The sequence below is a fragment of the Marmota flaviventris genome, chromosome 1 (assembly GCF_047511675.1).
Source record: "Marmota flaviventris isolate mMarFla1 chromosome 1, mMarFla1.hap1, whole genome shotgun sequence".
NCBI classification, from domain to species: Eukaryota; Metazoa; Chordata; class Mammalia; order Rodentia; family Sciuridae; genus Marmota; species Marmota flaviventris.
The window spans coordinates 197,283,498-197,305,061 of NC_092498.1; the positions used below are offsets into that span (position 1 = coordinate 197,283,498).

The 21,564-nt window shown below is 37.5% G+C and overlaps 1 protein-coding gene across 1 annotated transcript in view; it reads right to left on the reverse strand.

Moving 5' to 3' along the window:
* Positions 1–20,215, reverse strand: part of Scn11a (sodium voltage-gated channel alpha subunit 11) — an 86,754-nt gene extending 66,539 nt beyond the window's left edge. Inside the window, exons 1-4 of the mRNA XM_027932205.2 lie at positions 19,949–20,215; positions 19,331–19,449; positions 17,924–18,070; positions 1,010–1,138 (exon numbers count right to left, since the gene is read on the reverse strand). Of these exons, the coding sequence (XP_027788006.2) occupies positions 1,010–1,138; positions 17,924–18,070; positions 19,331–19,449; positions 19,949–20,215 (662 nt within the window). The remainder of the gene's footprint in view (positions 1–1,009; positions 1,139–17,923; positions 18,071–19,330; positions 19,450–19,948) is intronic.
* Positions 20,216–21,564: the final 1,349 nt, after the last annotated feature.

The window sequence follows — 21,564 nt, forward strand, 5'->3', positions numbered from 1 at the left end:
AATCACACCTTCCTCTAAGGGCTTTTGGGAACCATGAATAGGAAAATAAATGCAAAGTACTAAACACAATGCCTGGCACAGATACATAATGTTAGGTTAATAGCTGTTGTGTTAGCAATGAGATGTTACTTTTCTTAATTTTTTTTAATATTGCTGAATCCATCTCATTATTTAGTGCCACATCAGTATCCTTGCCTTCAGGAAGAACTTCAACCATCACCTCCTGCCATGCACAGAAATTAACACAAGTGGACCAAGGAAATAAACATAAAAACAAAAAATTATGAAACTTCTATAAGTAGCCGGGCATGGTGGTGCACACCTGCAATCCCATTGGCTTTGGAGGCTGAGGCAGGAAGATTACAAGTTCAAAGCCAGCCTCAGCAACTTAGTGAGGCCCTAAGCAACTTAGTGAGGCCCTGTCTCTAAAAATATATGTATATCGAAAAGTGGCTCCCTGATTAAGCTCCCCTGGATTTAATTCCCAGTACCAAAAATAAATAAATAAACTTCTACAAATAAATATGGGTGAAACTCTTTGTGATCTCCCAGTAGCCAGAGATAAATTTTAGAGTCCTTCCTTCCTCCCATATGCTCTGATAGTTCTATAGATGCAGAGCCCCTATCTCAGATTGTAATGGTCACTACTTGTCCATCTCCCCCTCTAGACTGTGAGCTTCATGAAGTTGAGAATCATGCTTTTTTTTTTTTTCATTGTTATCAACACATATCTGGCCCAGGGCTTGGCCCATAAGAGGCTGATGTGGGGGAGTATATGGCATGAATGGCTGAATGGAGAAGAATAGGAGGATTGGTATAGGGTTTGTGCCTCCCGGCCTCCAACCAACTGGGGGCACCGCACTGTTCAGGGCCAGTCACCACTACACTCAGAGCTCTAAGCATTATCAAGCCACCTCAGTCACTCACATGGATCCACACAGAGCCTGGAGAGAAGCAGAGGGACTTCTTTCCCACCCCAAGTCTCCAATAAAAATTTTAAACATCTTACGCTGTTCCAATGACAATGGAGTCCAGCCAGTTCCATGGATCTCGAAGGAAAGAGAACTCATCCAGGATAAAACCTCTTGCCAATATTTTTATCACGGCTTCCAAAATATAAATCGCAGTGAAGATGTATCTATAAAACAAGTCATCCAGCACACGAGGGAGCACGATAAGTGATGGGAAAAGCAAGGAGTCCATCTGTCTTATCTGGCCTTGGTATTTTATTTCATTTTAATGTGATGTTTAATATTTGGGTCTACAACAAATCAGAGTTCAGAAAGCCAAGCTCTTCAAGCAAATTCTAGTATTTAGAATTCTAGTGTTTAGTATTTAGGTTTTCAATGTCTGGCTACTCTTCAGTGTCTGGCTCAATGGCTATCTTCTTGAGGATAGTGTCAGCCAACATGGGCCCTAGATCTGGAGGTTATAGTTTGTCATTGCCATTCTAGAGCTGTCACTCTGGCATACAGAAGGGGACAACTGTGAGGGAACAATGAAGAGAGCATATGACCAGGCAAAAAAATTGGGTCTCCCCACATCCTGTACTCATGGATTGGAAGATTTCATATTGTTAAAATGTCGTACTATCCAAAATGAGCTACAGATTCAATGCAATCCTTAGCAAAAAGCCAATGACATTTTTTTTGCAGAAATATAAAAATCTATTCTAAAATTCATTTGGAATTTCAAGGGCCCTGAATAGCCAAAATAATCTCCAAAAAGCTGAACAAAGTTATAAATCTCCAACTTGCTCTTGTTAAAATTTATTGCAAAGTTACAGTAATCCAAATGGTGTGGTATTGACATAAAGACAGACATATAGACCAATGGAATAGAATACAGAGTCCAGAAAAAAACCTTAATATCTATGTTCAAATGATTTTCAATAGGGTGCTAATACTCTTTACTGGAAAAAAAAAAATACCATCTTTCAACAAATGGTGTTTGGAAGATTTAACGTCCATAGCAAAAGAATTAAGTTAGACCCTTATCTTACCCTCTATACAAAAATTAACTTGATATGGATTAAAAACCTAAGTGTAAGACCTGACAAAAGTTCATAGAAGAAAACACTTGTAAATAATATATCTGATCATGGGTTAATATCCAGAATATACCCTATAGCTCAACAACAAACAAATTAAATAACCTAGTTATTTATTAGGTACAATGAATCAAAATGCATTTTGCTGTCATATGTACCTAATTATAATTAATTAATTAATTAATGTATTTATTATTTTTTTAAAAAGCCACAGCAAATATTACCTCACACTCATTAGGATGGCACTATTAAAAACAATTTTAAAAATAACAAGTTTTGGTAAGGATGTGGAGAAATCAGAATCCTGAGGCACTGTTGATGGGATTGTAAAACAGTATAGAAGTTCCTTAAAAAATTAAAAATAGGCCTGTAATAAAATCCAGCAATCTCTTTTCTGGGTAGATACAAAAGAATTAAAATCAAAGTCTCAAAGAAATAGCTGCATGCTCACATTCATAGCAACATCAACATCCAAGAGGTGGAAGCACCCAAAGATCCTTCCAGATGAATGGGTGAACAAACTGTGGGACATACATGTAATGGAATATTCATCAAACTTAAAGACGAAGAAAATTCCGTGACTTACCTACAACATGAATGAAACTTGAGTCATTATGTTAAGTCCAAATAAGCCAGTCACAAAAGAACAAATACTGAGGCACCTATAGTGGTTGCCAGGGGCTGGAGGAAGGGTGGAATGGGGAATTGATGTTTCATGGGAATAGAGTTTCAGTTTTAAGAAAAGAATTCTGGAGATGGATGCTAGTAATGTTGTGCAGTAAGATGAATGTACTTAATTCCACTTAAATGCACACTTAAAATGGCTAATATGGTACATTTTATATTGTAGGTGTTTTACCACAATTTTTTTTAAAAAATACTGAGTCTTTCATTTTCTTTTCTAATTCCTACATCATGTTTTACTCTCTAACTTTCTTCCGCTACCTCCCAAAAGAGCCCCCCACACCTCTTTCCTTTTATTTTCTTTTCCAGTGCAAGGGATTAAACCCAAGGATGCTTAACCACTGAACCACATCCCCAACTCTTTTTTATATTTTATTTATAAACAGGGTCTTGCTAAGTTGCTTAGGGCCTTGCTGGGATTATAGGCATGTGCCATCACACCCAGATCTTCTCTGTAATTATAATTGCAAACTGTCAAAAATGCTGAGTCTACACACTCATACACAGACACACAGACACACACACACAAACACACTTTGGGAACTGAAGCAATCAATTCAATCAAACAGCCTGTTGGTTCAGAGCAAATGGGCCTTTCCTGGCAGAATATCTAGCTACGAATTGTCCTCCAAGCTAAAGGAAGAGGTCTTAGCAACCTGAAAAACCCAAAGTGGCCAAATATAAAAGCAGAAATGGTTATGAGGCTGCCACAGGCAAGAGTTCTTCTCTGTTTCAGCCTTTTCTGAGCTGCTCATCTTTTGGTGACAAATTAACACATCAGATTAAATAATGTCTGCCCTGAAATAGCTTTTAACTTCAAGTGTGATTTACAAAGGTATAGATAGTTTTTTGGGGAAAAAATGTTATAATTGCAGATTTGTAGGATTTTGCAAGTCCTCATCTAGATCTAAAGCAAATGAGACAGCAGCCCTAAGCTACCACTTTTACCTGACCATTATTCTCCCATGTCCTGTACCCCATTGATCTCCTTTCTAACTGATGCTTGACCAGGAAGACCAAGATGACTTATCCAACACAGAGTAGAGGCATGCCCACCAGCAGGATGCTGCAGGCCTCTTTATCTGAGGATATTTTTGATGGCCTCCTCCCACGCCCACTTTCAGGCAGTCACTGCCTGACCCAGTGCTGCTGGGGAAAGTGGCAGCTATACGCTCACCCCTGGCCCTGCCTTGCTGCTTTCCCACAGATAGACAAGGGCTCTTTCCTCTCTCTGCCTTATGGGTCTCTCAGTGGTGAAAACAACCTTAGAGCAAATTAGCTTCCAGTTGGACCACTGCTTCCCGTAAAGAGAGCTCATTGCACCTCACCACAAGTGCTGAGCAGGGCAAACCACTGCTGTGGGAGCGCTGTCTCCTCTGCAGGTCCTGCTCCACTCACCACCACAGCTTCCAGGGAAGCTGCAGTAAGCAGCCAGCTGCAGCATCCACACTCTCAATCAGCTCCTAGCATGACCACAAATCTGACCATGTTCCCCAGTGATGCTGACAGGATGGTCTCTATTCCCAGGAAATCCATGAGCTTCCCAAGGCACAGTCCCTAATCTGATTGGCCTTTAACCAGATTCCAAGTCCCACTCAGCAGCAGAGAGAGATCCATAGAAGACCCATGCAAGTGGGAGGAGAATTTCCTGGAGACAAAGAGACCAGATCACACCTTGAAGTCAAAGCTTGACCTCTGACTCATGCCCCAGAAACCACTAGAATTATATAAAAGAGACCAGATGCAGCCCAGAAAAATGGTAGTGTGGAAGTGACTGGACATTGCCTTCCCAAATTCTCATTATAAACCTGTGGAACCATCTGATAATAAAAGCACTTTTTAAACATGTAAGTGAGAATAAGCATCACCCAGATTCTGGCGGGAAAGTCTCCAGCGATCAACTCATCTTTCCCAGGAGCACCCAACCTCACTCACATAACCCCTTTCCTGAGGATAGTGCATCTTCTCACTAGTGCCTCCAAGGTCTGGGAGTCCTCAGTTCCACTCCTGCATGAGGCATTAACAGGAGCCAGACAGATCCCATGTCATACCTCTAACATGGATGCTTTTATACCTGTGTACAAAACCAAGTCCCTTGAGCCTGAGACAGTAAATGAGTCATGGCCTTGATAATCTTGTAAATGTTAGATGAGCATTCCATTCACAAGATGCTTCTTACATATGCCTACACCTCAGTGGGTCTCTGATTACTAGAAAATCTGAAAGAGAAGGGTAACTAATGTGAGGGAAATGGTGCAATACTTAAAATTTTCCAAGTACAACTTCCAGAGTACGACTATCAACATCCCCGAAAAGGCATCTGCAAGGAACTGAGTCAAAAAACAAGTAAAAACAAAAAATACGAAAGACATTTAGAAGGTATTAAAAATTAAAATGTCACACATTAAACTCTATGAGACAAAGTTTTACCAAAAAAAAGCATGACTCCTGCAAATATTTTCATTATTTGCAAACAGAAGAAAAATGCATGAATTAAACATTCAAAGTCATATTTTAGAAAACATTAAATCCTAATGAATGTATGATGAAGAAAACCAAAGAAGGTGGAAGAAAAGATAAATTGTCTTGTAAAATCAAGTTTAAGAGCCAGTTTTAGAAGAATACAAACAACTGGCAAATCCCTGGGAAATTGAATCACACACACACAAAAAAATGCCCATGAACATAATGATAGATGAGAAAAGGGATATAGCAAAATATTCAGAAGAATTATAAAGTTAAATAAAGCCCAATTACCTAAGAAAAATGAAAAAGCTATTAATAAACTAATCCCTTCCCATTCTAATTCCTTATATCCTGTCTCACCCTCAGAAAAAGATTTGAAAACACAAGTTATTTTACTGAATAATTCTCCGTCTCTCCACACTTCAGAATGGCTCGTTGCCATGCTTTAGAAAGCATTCCAAAACACAGAAAATATGGGAAGTCATCCAAATCATAAAGAGAGAGAGAGAGATAAAGCAAATATGACAACAAGGAGGACAGAGAAACAACCTAACAGAATTTCTAGGACAGTATAAAGGTAATTCTAAGAGGAAAATTTGCAGCATTGAGCACCTACATTAAAACAGAAAACTAGAAAGATCCCAAATAATCTAAAGTTACACATCAAGGACTTAAAAAAAGGAAGAACAAACTAATTACAAAATCAGTTGAAGACAGGAAACAAGATCAGAGTTGAAATTGAAAATATAAGGCTGAATAGAAAAATATAAAGGATCAATGCAACAAAGCATTGGTTCTTTGAAGAGATAAATAAGGTTGATAAGCCCTTAGTCAAACTAACCAAAAGAAAAAGAATACCCAAATCAATAAATTTAAAGATGAAAAAAATGAGACATTACCACAGACACTTCTGAAATCCAGAGGATCATTGGAAACAATTTTGAAGATATAAGCTCTAATAAACTAGAAAATCTAGAAGACATTGAAAGATATTTAGACACATTTGATCTACCCAAATGGAACCCTGAGGATATAGAAAAACCTGAACAAACCAATATCAAACAATGAGATCAAAGCAGCAATTAAAAATATTCCAACAAAGAAAAGCCCAGGACCAGATGGATTCTCAGCTGAGTTCTACCAGATCATTAAGAAAGAACTAATGCCAATCTTCCTCAAATTATTCTATGAAGTAGAAAGGAAGGAAACCTCCAAAATGCATTCTTTGAAGCCAATATCACCCTGATACCCACACCAGACAAAGCCACATCAAGGAAAGAAAACTTCAAGGAGGTTTTCAAGATGGCAGAATAAAGGAGGTCACTTTTCTGGCTGCACCATGGAGTGAAACCAAGAAAGCAGAAAAGCAGCTTCTCAGCAAAGTGGGTGAACAACAACAACAATAAAAAAGCAGGAGGACTTTACTGGAATTTAAAACTGGACATTCAAAGCAGATCAGGGTCTCAGGAGGTTGGATATAATAAAATAAAGAAGAAATCCCCAGCATCCACAGCCACTGCAGTGGCCAGGCTGTAAGCCCCAGACAGAGCAATCCCTTCTTGAGCATGGTAGAGGGATAAGGGAATTAAAGGAACTGGCATTTTTAGGAGGCCCGAAGTGTGTCTGGGCATGGAGCACATAGAAATCAAGGACATTTCCTGGCAAACCTGAAGAAAACCAAAGAGGGTAGAAGAAAAGGTAAATTGTGTTTTAAAATCAAATTTAAGAGCTAATTTTAGAAGAACATAGACATAGGCAAATATTAAAAGAATTTGCAACCTGAAAGCCTGAACTTCAGGATATTCTCAACAAAATATTTTATGAAGATGAAATGAAAAAAGGGGGGGGAGTTAATAGAGAAGGAAGAAACTACACTAAGCAAATAGTCAATCAAAAGACAAACTAACTCACATTAAAAACTAAAAATAAATTCCCAAATGAATGGGAATACAAATCATATCTCAATAATAACCTCAAACATTAATGGCCTAAACTCATCAATCAAAAGACACAGACTGGCAGATTGTATTAAAAAAAAAAAAAGACCAAACAATATGCTATCTCCAAGAGACTCACTTCATAGGCAAAAATATCCATAGACTAAAGGTGAAAAGATGGGAAAAAACATATAATTCACATGGATTGCATAAACAAATAGGGATTTCTATCCTCAGGTCCTCATGTCAGATAAAGTGGACTTTAAGCCAAAGTTAATCAAAAAGGACAAAGAAGGCCATTTCATACTGCTTTAAGGGAATTATACATCAACAAGACATAACAATCATAAATATTTATGCCTCAAACAATAGAGCATCTACATACATCAAACAGACCTTTCTCAACTTCAAGAATCAAATAGAGCAATAAATTTTAACATGCCTCTGTCACCAACTGGATAGAGCCTCCAAACAAAAACTACTGTCATGTATAACTAATTAGAACAAATTTTTAAAATAGAGGGAAAAAAGAAGCTATAGAAGGAAAAAATACAATTGATAATTTAGATTTACCAGACATGTAGAACATTTCATCCATCAATACACTGTCTTCTCAGCAGCACACAGATCCTTCTCTAATATAGACGATGTCATTTATGCTATCACATATGTTGGCATACGATTGTAATATTACCTTTATATATTTTTAGCATCTGTAGGGTTATTTTGATAGCTCCCATTGATATTAATTTTTGTGCTTTTGCCTTTTCCTTAATTAGACTTGTTTGATTTTTAACAAATTTTAGCTGTTTTATTTCTTCTCTATTGGTGCTTTACAAATACAATCAAGAAAATGCAAATCAAACCTACATTAAGATTTTATCTCACTCCAATTAGAACGACAATAATTAAGAACACAAATAATAATAAAAAAATGCTGGTGAGGATGTTAGGGAAAATGTACCCTTGTACATTGTTGGGGGGACTACAAATTAGTAGAACCACTTTGGAAATATATATATATATATATATATATATATATATATATATATATATATATATATATTCTATATATTTGGAAATATATAGAATAAAAATATGTCATTTGTTTGTGAATGGATAGAACTGGGTAACATCAGGCTAAGTGAAGTAAGCCAGATTCAGAAAGTCAAGGGTCAAATGTTTTCTCTCCTATGCAGAAGCTGAGAAATAAGGGGGGAAAGGAAAGGATTCCCATGAAAAGAGAAGGAAAATCAATAGGGTAGAGGAAGGTAATTGAGAGGGACAGAAGAGGGACAGGAAAAGTGAGAAACTGCAGAATGAAAATAATTGGTATATTAATATATGTACACTGCCAAATTAGGCAGTGTACATATATTAATATACCACAGTGAATTCCACTTTTATGTATATTTGTAAAGCACCAATTTTAAAAAGAATAAATAAATAGAAATAAGACCAGTAGAGCAGAAGAAGGGGAAGAGGGGATGGGAATAGAAAAGGGATAGAGGAAGTACTGGGGACTTCAATGAAGTAAATTATATTCCATGCATGTATGATTATGTCAAATGAACCTCACGATTGTATATGACTATAAGGCAGTAATGAAAACATTTTTTAAAATGATAAACATTTTATAAAAGATAGCCCAAGAATTAGCATGTGTGTGTATAGTTTTTTTTATAAACGATAGTTTTATATAATGATAGCAACTAGTTACAAGATATAATAGGGGATAAATTGTTCATGGATAGGCAGAACTAACATCATCAAAATGGCGATATTACCAAAAGTTCTCTATAGGTTTAATGCAATGCCAATCAAAATCCCAACGGCATTTCTCGTAGAAATAGAGAAAGCAATCATGAAATTCATATGGAAAAATAAAAGACCCAGAATAGCAAAAACAATGCTAAGCAGGAAGTGTGAATCAGGCGGTATAGCGATACCAGACTTCAAACTATATTACAGAGCAATAGTAACAAAAACAGCATGGTACTGGTACCAAAACAGGCGGGTGGACCAATGGTACAGAATAGAGGACACAGAAACCAATCCACAAAACTACAACTATCTTATATTTGATAAAGGGTCTAAAAGCATGCAATGGAGGAAGGATAGCATCTTCAACAAATGGTGCTGGGAAAACTGGAAATCCATATGCAACAAAATGAAACTGAATCCCTTTCTCTCGCCATGCACAAAAGTTAATTCAAAATGGATCAAGGAGCTTGATATCAAATCAGAGACGCGCCGTCTGATAGAAGAAAAAGTTGGCTACGATCTACAGTCGGTGGGGTCGGGCTCCAAATTCCTCAATAGGACACCCATAGCACAAAAGTTAATAACTAGAATCAACAAATGGGACTTACTCAAACTAAAAAGTTTTTTCTCAGCAAAAGATACAATAAGAGAGGTAAATAGAGAGCCTACATCCTGGGAACAAATCTTTACTCCTCACACTTCAGATAGAGCCCTAATATCCAGAGTATACAAAGAGCTCAAAAAATTAGACAATAAGAGAACAAACAACCCAATCAACAAATGGGCCAAGGACCTGAACAGACACTTCTCAGAGGAGGACATACAGTCAATCAACAAGTACATGAAAAAATGCTCACCATCTCTAGCAGTCAGAGAAATGCAAATCAAAACCACCCTAAGATACCATCTCACTCCAGTTAGATTGGCAGCCATTATGAAGTCAAACAACAACAAGTGCTGGCGAGGATGTGGGGAAAAGGGTACACTTGTACATTGCTGGTGGGACTGCAAATTGGTGCAGCCAATTTGGAAAGCAGTATGGAGATTTCTTGGAAAGCTGGGAATGGAGCCACCATTTGACCCAGCTATTCCCCTTCTCGGTCTATTCCCTAAAGACCTAAAAAGAGCATGCTACAGGGACACTGCTACATCGATGTTCATAGCAGCACAATTCACAATAGCTAGACTGTGGAACCAACCTAGATGCCCTTCAATGGATGAATGGATAAAAAAAATGTGGCATTTATACACAATGGAGTATTACTCTGCATTAAAAAATGACAAAATCATAGAATTTACAGGGAAATGGATGGCATTAGAGCAGATTATGCTAAGTGAAGCTAGCCAATCCCTAAAAAACAAATGTCAAATGTCTTCTTTGATATAAGGAGAGTAGCTAAGAACAGAGTAGGGTCGAAGAGCATGAGAAGAAGATTAACATTAAACAGGGATGAGAGGTGGGAGGGAAAGGGAGAGAGAAGGGAAAATGCATGGAAATGGAAGGAGACCCTCAGAGGTATACAAAAGTACATACAAGAGGAAGTGAGGGGAAGGGGAAAAATAATACAAGGGGGACAAACGAATGTCAGTAAAGGGGGCAGAGAGAGAAGAGGGGAGGGGAGGGGAGGGGAGGGGAGGGGAGGGGGGATAGTAGAGGATAGGAAAGACAGCAGAATACAACAGACACTAGTATGGCAATATGTAAATCAATGGATGTGTAACTGATGTGATTCTGCAATCTGTATATGGGGTAAAAATGGGAGCTCATAACCCACTTGAATCAAATTGTGAAATATGATATATCAAGAACTATGTAATGTTTTGAACAGCCAACAATAAAAAATTAAAAAAAAAAAAGATATAATAGGGGATAAAGATCATACTTAAAATTATGACAAAAATGTAAAATCCACAAACATAACATTTAACAAGAAATTTGGAACCTCTATGTAAAGAAAACCTTAAAGCAAGTCTAAAAGACACAAAGGAAGATTTTGCTAAATGAAAAGGCATATTCTCAGTGAGTTGAAACCTCATAAAGGCATCAGTTTCCACTAGGTTAATTTACAAATTTTAACACCATTACAATAAAACTAATCAAGTTGACTATATAATTTAAGTAGAAAAATAAACCAACAAGAACAATAAAAATCCTCAAAGGAGGAACAATGAGAGTGATTTCTAGTGCTATCAGACATTACAACATCAGGCAACCTTAATAGTTAAAAAGTGTGGTTTGGAAATATGAAAATGTACACCAAGCCAGATATGGTGGTTCATGCCATAACACCAGCTACTTAGGAGGCTGAGACAGGAGGATCACAAGTTTGAAGACAGCCTGGGAAATTTACAGAGACCGACCCTGCCTCAAAATGAAAAATTTTTAAAAAGGCTGACATGGTTCATGTAGATGTATCTCAGTGGTAGAGCATCCATGGGTTCAATTCCCAGTACTGCAAAAAAAGAAAAGAAAATGCAGACCCATGCAGAGGAGCAAGTCTAGAAACAATTCTAAATGCAGGAATTAATACCTCAAATTAGAAGATAAAAGGCAGACTAGTAAATGGATAGGCATCTGGGATGAAATATGGCTTCAGATCAGTTTATCACATTTTATACTTGGATAAATTCTAAATTAGTCAGATATGTAAGTTTCTTTTAAAAAAGAAATTATAAAAGCACTGTAAAAGGCTATCTTTTCTCTAATGCATGCTTTTGGCAACTTTGTCAAGAATAAGATGATTGTAGGCATGTGAGTTTGTCTCTGTATTTTCTATTCTGTTCCATTGGTCTACCTGTCTGTTTTTATGCTGGTACTATGCTGTTTTGTTACTATGGCTCTAGCATAATTTGAAATCAGATATTGTGACGCTTTCAAAAACATTGCTTTCCCCCCCCTCAGGATTTCTTTAGCTATTCTTGTTCTTTTATTCTTCCACATTAATTTTAAGATTTTGTTTTTCTAATTCTGTGAAGAATGTCACTCATATTCTGATGGGGATTGCACTGAATCTATTAGCAATTGGTATTGAGAAAACCGGATATCCATATGTAGAAGAATGAAACTAGATCCCTATCTCTCACCCTGTACAAAAGTCAACTCAAAGTGGATCAAAGACATCACTATAAGACCTGAAACTTGTCAGGTGTAGTGGTGTACACCTTACACCTATAATCTCAGTGACTGGGAGGCTGAAGGAGGAACAGTAAATTCAAGCCCAGCCTCAGCACCTTTGTAAAGGCTGTAAAGCACTTTACAAGACCCTATCTCAAAATAAAAAATAAAAAGGGCTGTGGATGTGGCTCAGTGGTAAAGCACCTCTGGGTTCAATCCATTGTGCCTACACTCAAAAAAAAAAAAAAAAAAAAACCTAAAACTTTACAACCATTAGAAGAAAAAAATAGGGGAAACACTTCAACATATACATGAAGGCAAATATTTCTACTGAGTGCAGGAAAGAAGAGAAAGAATCCATAAATGTAATGGCATCAAATTAAAAAGCTTCTGCACAGCAAAGGAAACAATTAGCAGAGTAAAAAAGACAACTGACAGAAACAAGGACAAATTCTTTGCCAGTTACTCTCCCAACCGAGGATTAATATCCAGAACATATAAAGAACTCAAAAAACTCCACATTAAATAATTAAAGAATTCAATCAATAAACAGGCAAATGAACTGACCAGACACTTCTCAAAAGAATCAACACAAATGGCCAACAACTATATGAAAAAAAAAAGTGTTCAGCATCTTCAGCCATAAGGGAAATGCAAAGCAAAACTACACGGAGATTCCATCCCACTCCTGTTAGAATGGCAATCATCAAGAATACCAAAAATGATAAACGCTGGTGAAGATGCAGGGGAAAAGGAACTCATACCCTGGTGATGGGAATTTCAATTAGTAGAGCCACTGTGGAAATCAGAGTGGAGCTTCCTCAGAAAGCTAAAAATAGAACTACCACATAATCCAGCTACCCCACTCCTTGGTATTTACCCGAAAGAATTAAACTCAGTAAACTCAGCATACTTTAGAGATACAGGCATACCCATATAGTATCACAGCACAATTTACAAGAGTCAAACTATAGAACCAACCTAGGAGTCCACATTAATAGATGAATGTATAAAGAAAATGTATTCTAATCACACAATAGAGTTTTATTCAGCCATAAATAAGAACAAAATTATGTCATTTGCAGGAAAAATGGATGGAACTGGAGACTATAATTTTGAGCACAATAAGCTAGATTCAGAGAAAATAGTACTATATGTTTTCCCTCATTTGTGGAAACTAGAGGGGGGGAAAAGGGATTCCAGGAAAGTAGAAGGTGACCATTAGGGTAAAAGGAGGGGTTGAGGGGAAGGGAGGTAAGAGAGGAGGGAGGGTATTGGGGAATGAAATGGATCAAATTATGTCTTTTTACACATATGAATATGCCACCGTGAAACCCACCAGTCTGTATAATTTGAGATCATTAATTTTTTAAAATGCACCTTAAGAAAATATGGGAGGATTCTTTATAACTGAAAGCTAGAGAAAATCTAACTCTAAGTCAAAACCCATAAACATAAGAGAAAATTTTGTTAAATTTTACTGCATGGAAAAAAATTAAGAGATAATTGACTCCTGCTTGTGGTGGTGGAGGTGTGAGGAGGTTTGGAAAACCCTTCCACAAATAATGAGTATTAAACTAGATGAAATATATAAGGACCATTATTTGAAGGTCCTCAAAAAATAACAAAAGTCCAAGTGTAGTAGCCCATGCTTATAATTCCAGCAACTCAGGAGGCGGAGGCAGGAGAATCACAAGTTTAAGGCTAATCTCAGCCACTTAGTAAGACCCTGTCTCAAAATTAAAAATACGCCTGGGTTCTGTCCTCAGTACTGGGGGCAGGGAGAGGTAGAAACTAAAGAGAAAATCCATTTAATTTATTTATTTACCTATTTATTTATCATGTGGTACTGGAGATAGAATCCAGGTCTTCACACATGCTAGGCAAGCACTCACCACTAAGCTAAAACCCCATCCCATGGAAATATCCCTTTTAAAGGAAGTTAACTGCATTGCCTAAGACTTATGAAAATGTGTAACTATTTTGGTTGTAAAGTATTTTTCAACTTTCCTGCTCCCTTCTCAGCATTGACAAATGGCTGTAGCCCTAGGATATAAGGTGGCAGAGGATGGGTTCCGGAGCTGTTAGAGAAGATGGAAATTTAGGGAGAAAATCCTGGAAGCAAGAGGGAGCTAAACAGGGGCCAGAAAGCAGTGATAAAACATCCCTAAAGTGCTAGAAGAAAAATTATCAAGCAAGAATTCGATAGTCAATGAAATTACTTCTCGAAGAAAAGAATACAAAATATAAACATTTTCAGATAGATATAAACTTAGAGAATGTGCTAGAACTGAACCACAAAAATGATTAAAGGAGAACTAAATTGCATCATTTGCTGGTAAGTGGATGGAACTGGAGAACATCATGTTAAGTGAAATAAATTTAAATGTCAGATTTAAATGCCAGATTTAAATGTCAAGAGTCAAATGTTTTCTCTCATATGCAGGAGAGTGAGAAGGGGGGGAGGGAAAGAAAGGAATTAAAAGGGGATCTCACAAAAAATAGAAGGGAAACCAATGGAATATAGGAGATCAAGAGAAGGGAAAGAGAAAAGAGCAAAGGGAAGTACTGGGGAATGAAATCTACCAAAGTTTGCTATGTCCACGTGTGGATACACCACAATGAATCCCACTTACATATATAATTATAATTCACTAAGTAAAATAATAATAATAGTAGAAGAGAAATCAGTAGAATAAAGCAAGTAGATAGCGGGAGGGAATAGAAGAGGGAAAGGAAAGGTACTGGGGAATGAGATTGAACAATTATTTGCATATAGGAATGTGGAATGATGAATCCAATTACTATGTACAATTGTGTTGCATCAATAAAACGTTGAAAACATAGCTACTAAAGGAAGTTATTCAGGCTGAAGAGAAATGATACCAGAAGATAATTTATGTCTACATGCAGGTATGACTTTAAAAAAGACATGTACCTACTTAAAGCAAAAGCTATAGACTGTATTGTTGGTATTGTTCTGTATATTACTTTAAATAAATGACAACTAATAAACAGATGTGAAATTATACTGTGGCAAGTTTCCTGTGTTTACCTGAAGCAATTCAATATTAACTATCAGTATATTGTGATATAAAATTATGTATAAAATTAAAATATAACTAATTGATATTGAAGGAGACAGTAATGAAAGAAAAATAGTATAGCAAAGGAGCAAAAAAACAAATGAGATAAATAGAAAAACCAATTAAAAATGGACCTTGGGCTGGAGTAGTGGATCAGTGGTAGAGCACTTGCCTAGCATGTGTGAGGCACTGGGTTCAATTCTCAGCACCACATAAAAATATTTAATTAAATAAAGGTCCAGCAACATCTAAAAATTTTTCTTTAAATGGACCTAAGTTTAAGTATAATCACAACTATATTAAATGTAAATGGACTAAATATTCCATCAAAATACAAATAGACCACAAAAGTACCTACAATATAAGTGCTCTGTTCAAGAGATGTGCTATAAATTCAGATACAAAAAGGTTGAAAGTAAAAAGATGGAAAAAGATATACCACGCAAACAACATAAGAAAATGGAAGAGCTATACTAATAATAAACATTAAAATGAGTATTGTTAGAAAGAACCCATTTCATAATATTAAAAAAATGCATACATCAGAAAAATATAATAATCTTAAATGTATGTGTGTCTAAAATAGTGCTTCAAGATGCACAAAGCAAAATTAGACAAAAAGAAAGGAATAATAGACAAATCCACGACCACAGATGGAAATTTCAAGCCTCTTTTTCACAATTTATAAAAACGCTAAGTAGGAAAATCAGTAAAGGTATAAAAGATCTAAATGGCCCTATTAACCACCTTAACTGACGGCCACTTATGGAACACCACACCAAAGAACTGCAGCCTTCTTCTCAAGTGCACCTGAAACATTCCCAAGACAGACAATAAAAAAGTTTCTCTTGATCTCCAAAAACTGAAATTCTACATACATTTTCTCTGACCACAACTGAATTAAATTGGAAATTAATGAGACAAAGGAAATAACCAACAGAGTTAAGAAGTTAAGAGATTACCTGAAGAATGGGAGAAAGTACTTGCAAACTATCCAGTGGACAAGGAATTAAAATACAGAATATGTAAGAAACTCAAAGAACTCAACAGAAAAATAATAATAATAATAATAATCTGATTAAGAGTAGGCTCATTATCTATGTAGACATTTCTCAAAAGAAGACATGCAAATAGCCAAAAAGTATGTGAAAAGATGCTCAACATACACTTCATCAGGGAAATGCAATTCAAAGCCACAATGAGGTGTTATCTCACCCAAGTTAGAATGCCTATCATCAAAAAGACAAAAAATTAACAAATGCTACTAAAAATATGGAGAAAGAGTAACTCTTACATACTGTTGATGGAAATAAGAATTAGTACAGCCCTCATGCAGAAAAATATAGAGATTCCTCAAAAAACTAAAAATAGAACTACCATTTGATTCAGCAATTCCACTACTGAGTATATATGCAAAGGAGATGAAATTAATATACCAAAAAAGATACTTGTATTTCTACATTTACTGCTGCACTATTCATAGTAGCTAAAATATTGAATCAACCTAGATGGCCATCAGTTAATGAATGAAAAAAAAAAGTGTGGTATATATACACAGTAGAGTAATACTGGGCCATAAAAAAAAAAAAAAAAGAATGAAATCCTGTCATTTGAGGCAATAGCACAGAACTGGAAGTCACTGTGTTAAGCAAAATAAGCCAGAAAGACTTATAACACACGTTCTCACTTGTACATGGAAACAAACTAAATAGATCATCTCAAAGAATGAAATAGAATGATGGTCATCAGAGATTGGGAAGGAAAAGGGAGGAAAGGAAAACTAAAATAAATTTTTTTAAAAAAACCTCATGCAATATGTAAGAAAATACCAAATTTAGAAATTTCTAAGTTAAAAAACAACTTGTCTGAAAAGTCAATTAAAATGACAAAAAAATATTTTAATTATACAATGAATTCACTCAAACTGAACAGGATACATGGACAAAAATGGGAAACTAAAACATCAGAAAGTCTTGCACATAAGGAAAGTAAAGAAATATAAATATTTTAATTACATAAGTTGAAGAAGAAAAACTGAAAGCAGGCAGAATGTGATATGATTGTTTATTAGAATATATTGATGATGGTAAATAAACACGAACTTTTTGGAAAATATTTTGTCTATTTAGAAGCATTAAAATGTTTATTTTGCCCTTGGAAACTAATTTCTAAGAATCTGTTCTGAAAAAAAAAAAAAAGGTCATTTTAAAATAGCTTCCTGAAGTGACAATGCCACTTAAATACCAGAAAGGTTAAGTAAATCATGATTTATTTTCTGACAAAAATTAGCCATCACAGTGGATTCCTATAAAACTCAGGTAAGCACAAAGTACACTACTTAAGATGTAGACACAAATTGTGCATATTCTGTTTATTACAAATGTAATTTTAAAACTTCTTTAAAGACAATTGTTTTTTTTTAAAAAGTACAAAAATAAGTCTGACTCCAATCAGGCTCAGGGGCACACGCCCGTAATCCCAGAAGCTCAGGAGGCTGAGGCAGTAGGATCTCAAGTTCAAATTCAGCCTCAGCAACATAGTGAGGCCCTAAGCAACTCAGTGAGACCTTGTCTCTAAATAAAATATTTTTTTAAAAAGGCTGGGGATGTGGGTCAGTGCTTCACACACACTTAAGTGCCTCTGGGTTCAATTCCCAGTATAAAAAAAAATAAGTTTGATTCTGCCAGCATTTACATTGGGGAATTGGGACTATTGGGGACTTGTTCTTTCTCTCAACTTGAATAGATTCTTCAGGCAGCTGTTTTGCAACTTAGGACAGGTGAACGAGTACTCGCTCGTAGTGCCTGTACTCAGTACTCACTCAGAAACGTCTGTCTCGGTACTGTTTTCCTTATTGCCGGTGCTATTGTTTTCCTTAATGTCGGTGCAATTGTTTTCCTTAAAGCCAACCGCAGCCATTAGCCCACAGTTGACAATGACTGTGCAGATGATGAACATGCTGAACAATGTGACCAGCACCCATTAAGGCAGATACACTGTGGGATAACACTTGCTGTTAGTTACTGAGGTGGAGGTTGTTGCTGTGGGGGGGGACCTCCTGGCAGCCTTTTCTGTAAGAGCATCCACCCTCTAATTGTAAGACTCAGCTGAGAACAACTCATGCCTGTCCCCTCTGCAGAACTGTCCCCTACCAAACCAAGAGCTACACATCCCGGAGAGCTACGCACTCTCTTCTGCAGGTCTGGCTGACACAGACTTACAAAAATCTGGCCCTTCACTTCAAATTTGGACAACACCATGTAAGTCTGGTGCCATCCAAGTCCCAGAGGTCCTCCTGGGATCAGGCTTAAGCAGACATAGCTGAGATCACAGTCTTTTGCCCCATCTTGCTTTCCTTTCTCCTTCTTTAGAGAGCACTCCTCTACTAAATCACTTAAATGAGAGTCTCCCCGTCACAGGCCCTGTTTCTAGGGAAACCAACTTAACTTCATTACCATTCTCCTCAATATTTTACCATGTTCAGTAAACCATGTTCTGTTTTCACTTCCCTTTGTTTAAAATGATCTAGTGTCTCCCCTATCCCCTGCACACATCAGAAATGCTTAATAATGTCTGTCTTTAGCCTTTAAAACCAAGGTTGCAAACTCTGTCTTAGGAGGCTGGAGCATCATATTTGCAAAGCAAGCTCATGCTGGGCCATTGGAGGGGTACAGATGTGGTGAAACAGAGCTTGCATGCCCCTCTAAAAGAGGCGATGGTTTATCATGATATCGATTTTTTTTTCCAGGTAGTAATGTAGCCTAGACATGCCAGAGATTCCATTTTACAAGAGAGGCTGGAAATCTGGCTTTTTTGTGTTACAAAATGTTTGCAGAATGTTTAAACACTGTGTAGGTCTAACATGATGCATTTGTCGAGCCAATAAGGTGTGTGGGCATCAATTTAATTCTCCTTCCTCTATGAAGCTGTCCTTGGGTACCTCTGGGGCAGCTCTTCTCCACATGGCCACTCCCAAACTGCTGATCTCTTTCTCTTGTAAACTACCTGCCATTTATTCTACCTCCTTCTGAAACCAAGGATCCCATAACAGGTGGCAGGGGCCACACCTGTTGACACCCAGCCTCCAGGACAATGCCCACCAGTGCTTCTACAGTAGCACTCAGCCAGTACTTGCTAAACAGATGAGTGTTGGCTTCCACTCCATGGACATGTAAACACCCTGGGACTTGTGCACCTTTCATGTGACCTGGACGTAGCAAAAGGATATGAATTGACCAGGATTCTAATGGCTAAACTTCTGAGTGGATTGAAAGGTCCCAAAATGAACAAGGCACGCTTGGCACTGAAGCGGTAGATGGTTCTCTTCTTGTTCAACACCATAAATGTCTGCAAAACACAATGGGAATTAAATGCAATGACAAAAATATGTATTATGAGTTCATTTATAAGAAATTCAAGGGAACCACAGGTTGAATCCTGGTTTGACTTTTAACAAGAACTGCAACTTTGGATTGCAGAATCATTCTAAAGACTAAGGTACTTTTTTAACCAGCAACCTTTTGATTCCAGAGGGCAGTGAATTTCTCCACATGGATCAAGTCTCAAGATAACTGTTGGAGGATGGACTATTCACCCAACGGGATATGATGGAGGAAATAGAAATGTGTGAGTATTTTGGGTTATCTGTCATAATGACGGGGTTCTACTTTCACAGGTATGTCCAGGGGTGCCAAACAAATCTGCTAAATGGTGCATTGTCCCATCCCAAATGCCCAAAAGATCCCCATTGAAGAATACCAACCTGTGCCCATTTCTTCCTAGCATTTCTACCTAAGCTCTGAGAATGAAGCAACTCATGGACACCCCAGCCTCCCCACAGAAATACCTTATGATTTCTATAGTACGGGTCCAAGTCTTCCAGGGGCTTCGCTATCAGGTCACGGGGAATGTTGCCATAGAGCTTGGGCAACTTCCTGGAGGCCTTCAGGTCAAGTTGAGGTCGAAGTTGGGGTTCTGCCACAGTCTTGTCTTTGGACTTCTTTTTCTCTTTTTGGGCAGCAATCCGCTTCTCTATTGCAGCCAGAGAGTCAGAAGTGAAGGGGCGGAAATTCCGCTCATCTGGGAAGATCACTGGGTAGCACCTGTCATCCATCTTCACCCTTGTGATGGAGACAAACTGAAAATCCTGAGGGAGCTCACGGGAGGTAGAAAAAAACGCAGCCCTGCCCTGGGTTTTAGTCTCAAAGGCTGATGTTATGGGGATCTACAGGAGTTGAGGTTGAGGGGGAGGATGGGAAGGAAAACGGGGAGGGAACAGGAAGGATCATAAACTGAAATCAATTTCCATGCATGTATGAGTTTGGCCAGATGAACCCAACTACTATGTACAACCATAAAGGCCTAATTTAAAAATAAAAATAAAAACGAGTTGAGGTTGAGGGGGTTGGAGGCTCATTGGTTGTGTGGCAGATCAGAAGTGACTACCACTATGGGTACAGCTAAAATTTTGGGTATGTATACACAAGACCAAAAAGAAATGTCATTCCTGGAAGAATACATGGGAAGCTGAGTTCAGGAACCAATGAGCAGAAGAAGACCTGTCTCTAAAACTGAAACCCAGATAAGGTTTTAATCAGCAGAGAGACAGCATGTGCAGACCTGTAATCCTTGACAAAGATCATGGACTTGCCCTGAACGTAATGGGGAATTGTGGAGGTTTTGGTTTTCATAATGATGATGATGATGACTGTAAAGGATAACACTATGAGGATTTAAAAAAAAAAAAATCCCTCTAACTGGTGGGAATTGACCGGACTGAAGACACAACGTTGAAGGAGGTAGGAGGCTAGAATCAGAAATGACCTTGGAAACTGTTGCAACAGATCAAACCTCAGAGGGGGCCCTAAAGGAATGGATGGATTTGTGAGTTACTGAGGAATAATCGTCTTGACCAGGGAGAAGATGGTCCTTACCAAGGTCCCTGGCTTGGGCAGTGAGGCAAACCTTGGCACCACTCACTGAGATAGCACTAGGGAAGCAGGAAGCGTTGGGGGAATAAATTCAGTTTAAAACACATGAAGTTGAAGCTGCTTGGGAAACCTGCAAGTGGAGGGAACCAGAGGCACTTGAGTACAGGAAAATCACAGTTTATACATGTTACACTCTGAAAATAGCACACAAGGGAAAAAAAACAAACAAACATACTGTTAAAACTTCTCTGGAAGGAATACTGGAGAATCATCCCAATGCCTGTCTCAGCAAGGTTGGTTTCTGTCATAATGATGGGGTTCTACTTTCACGGGTATGTCCAGGGATGCCAAACATCTTTTCTTTCAGCACCACATAAGTTAAACCCCAAACAAGTTAAGGTAACATATCTCTTTAAACATGCATTATTCAGGTCAGCGCAATGCTAATACCATTTGAGTCAAAACCATCAACTGAAAGTAGACATGGGACTGTAGATTCATTACTTTCTATCCCATGTAGTGTCAAGCTCAT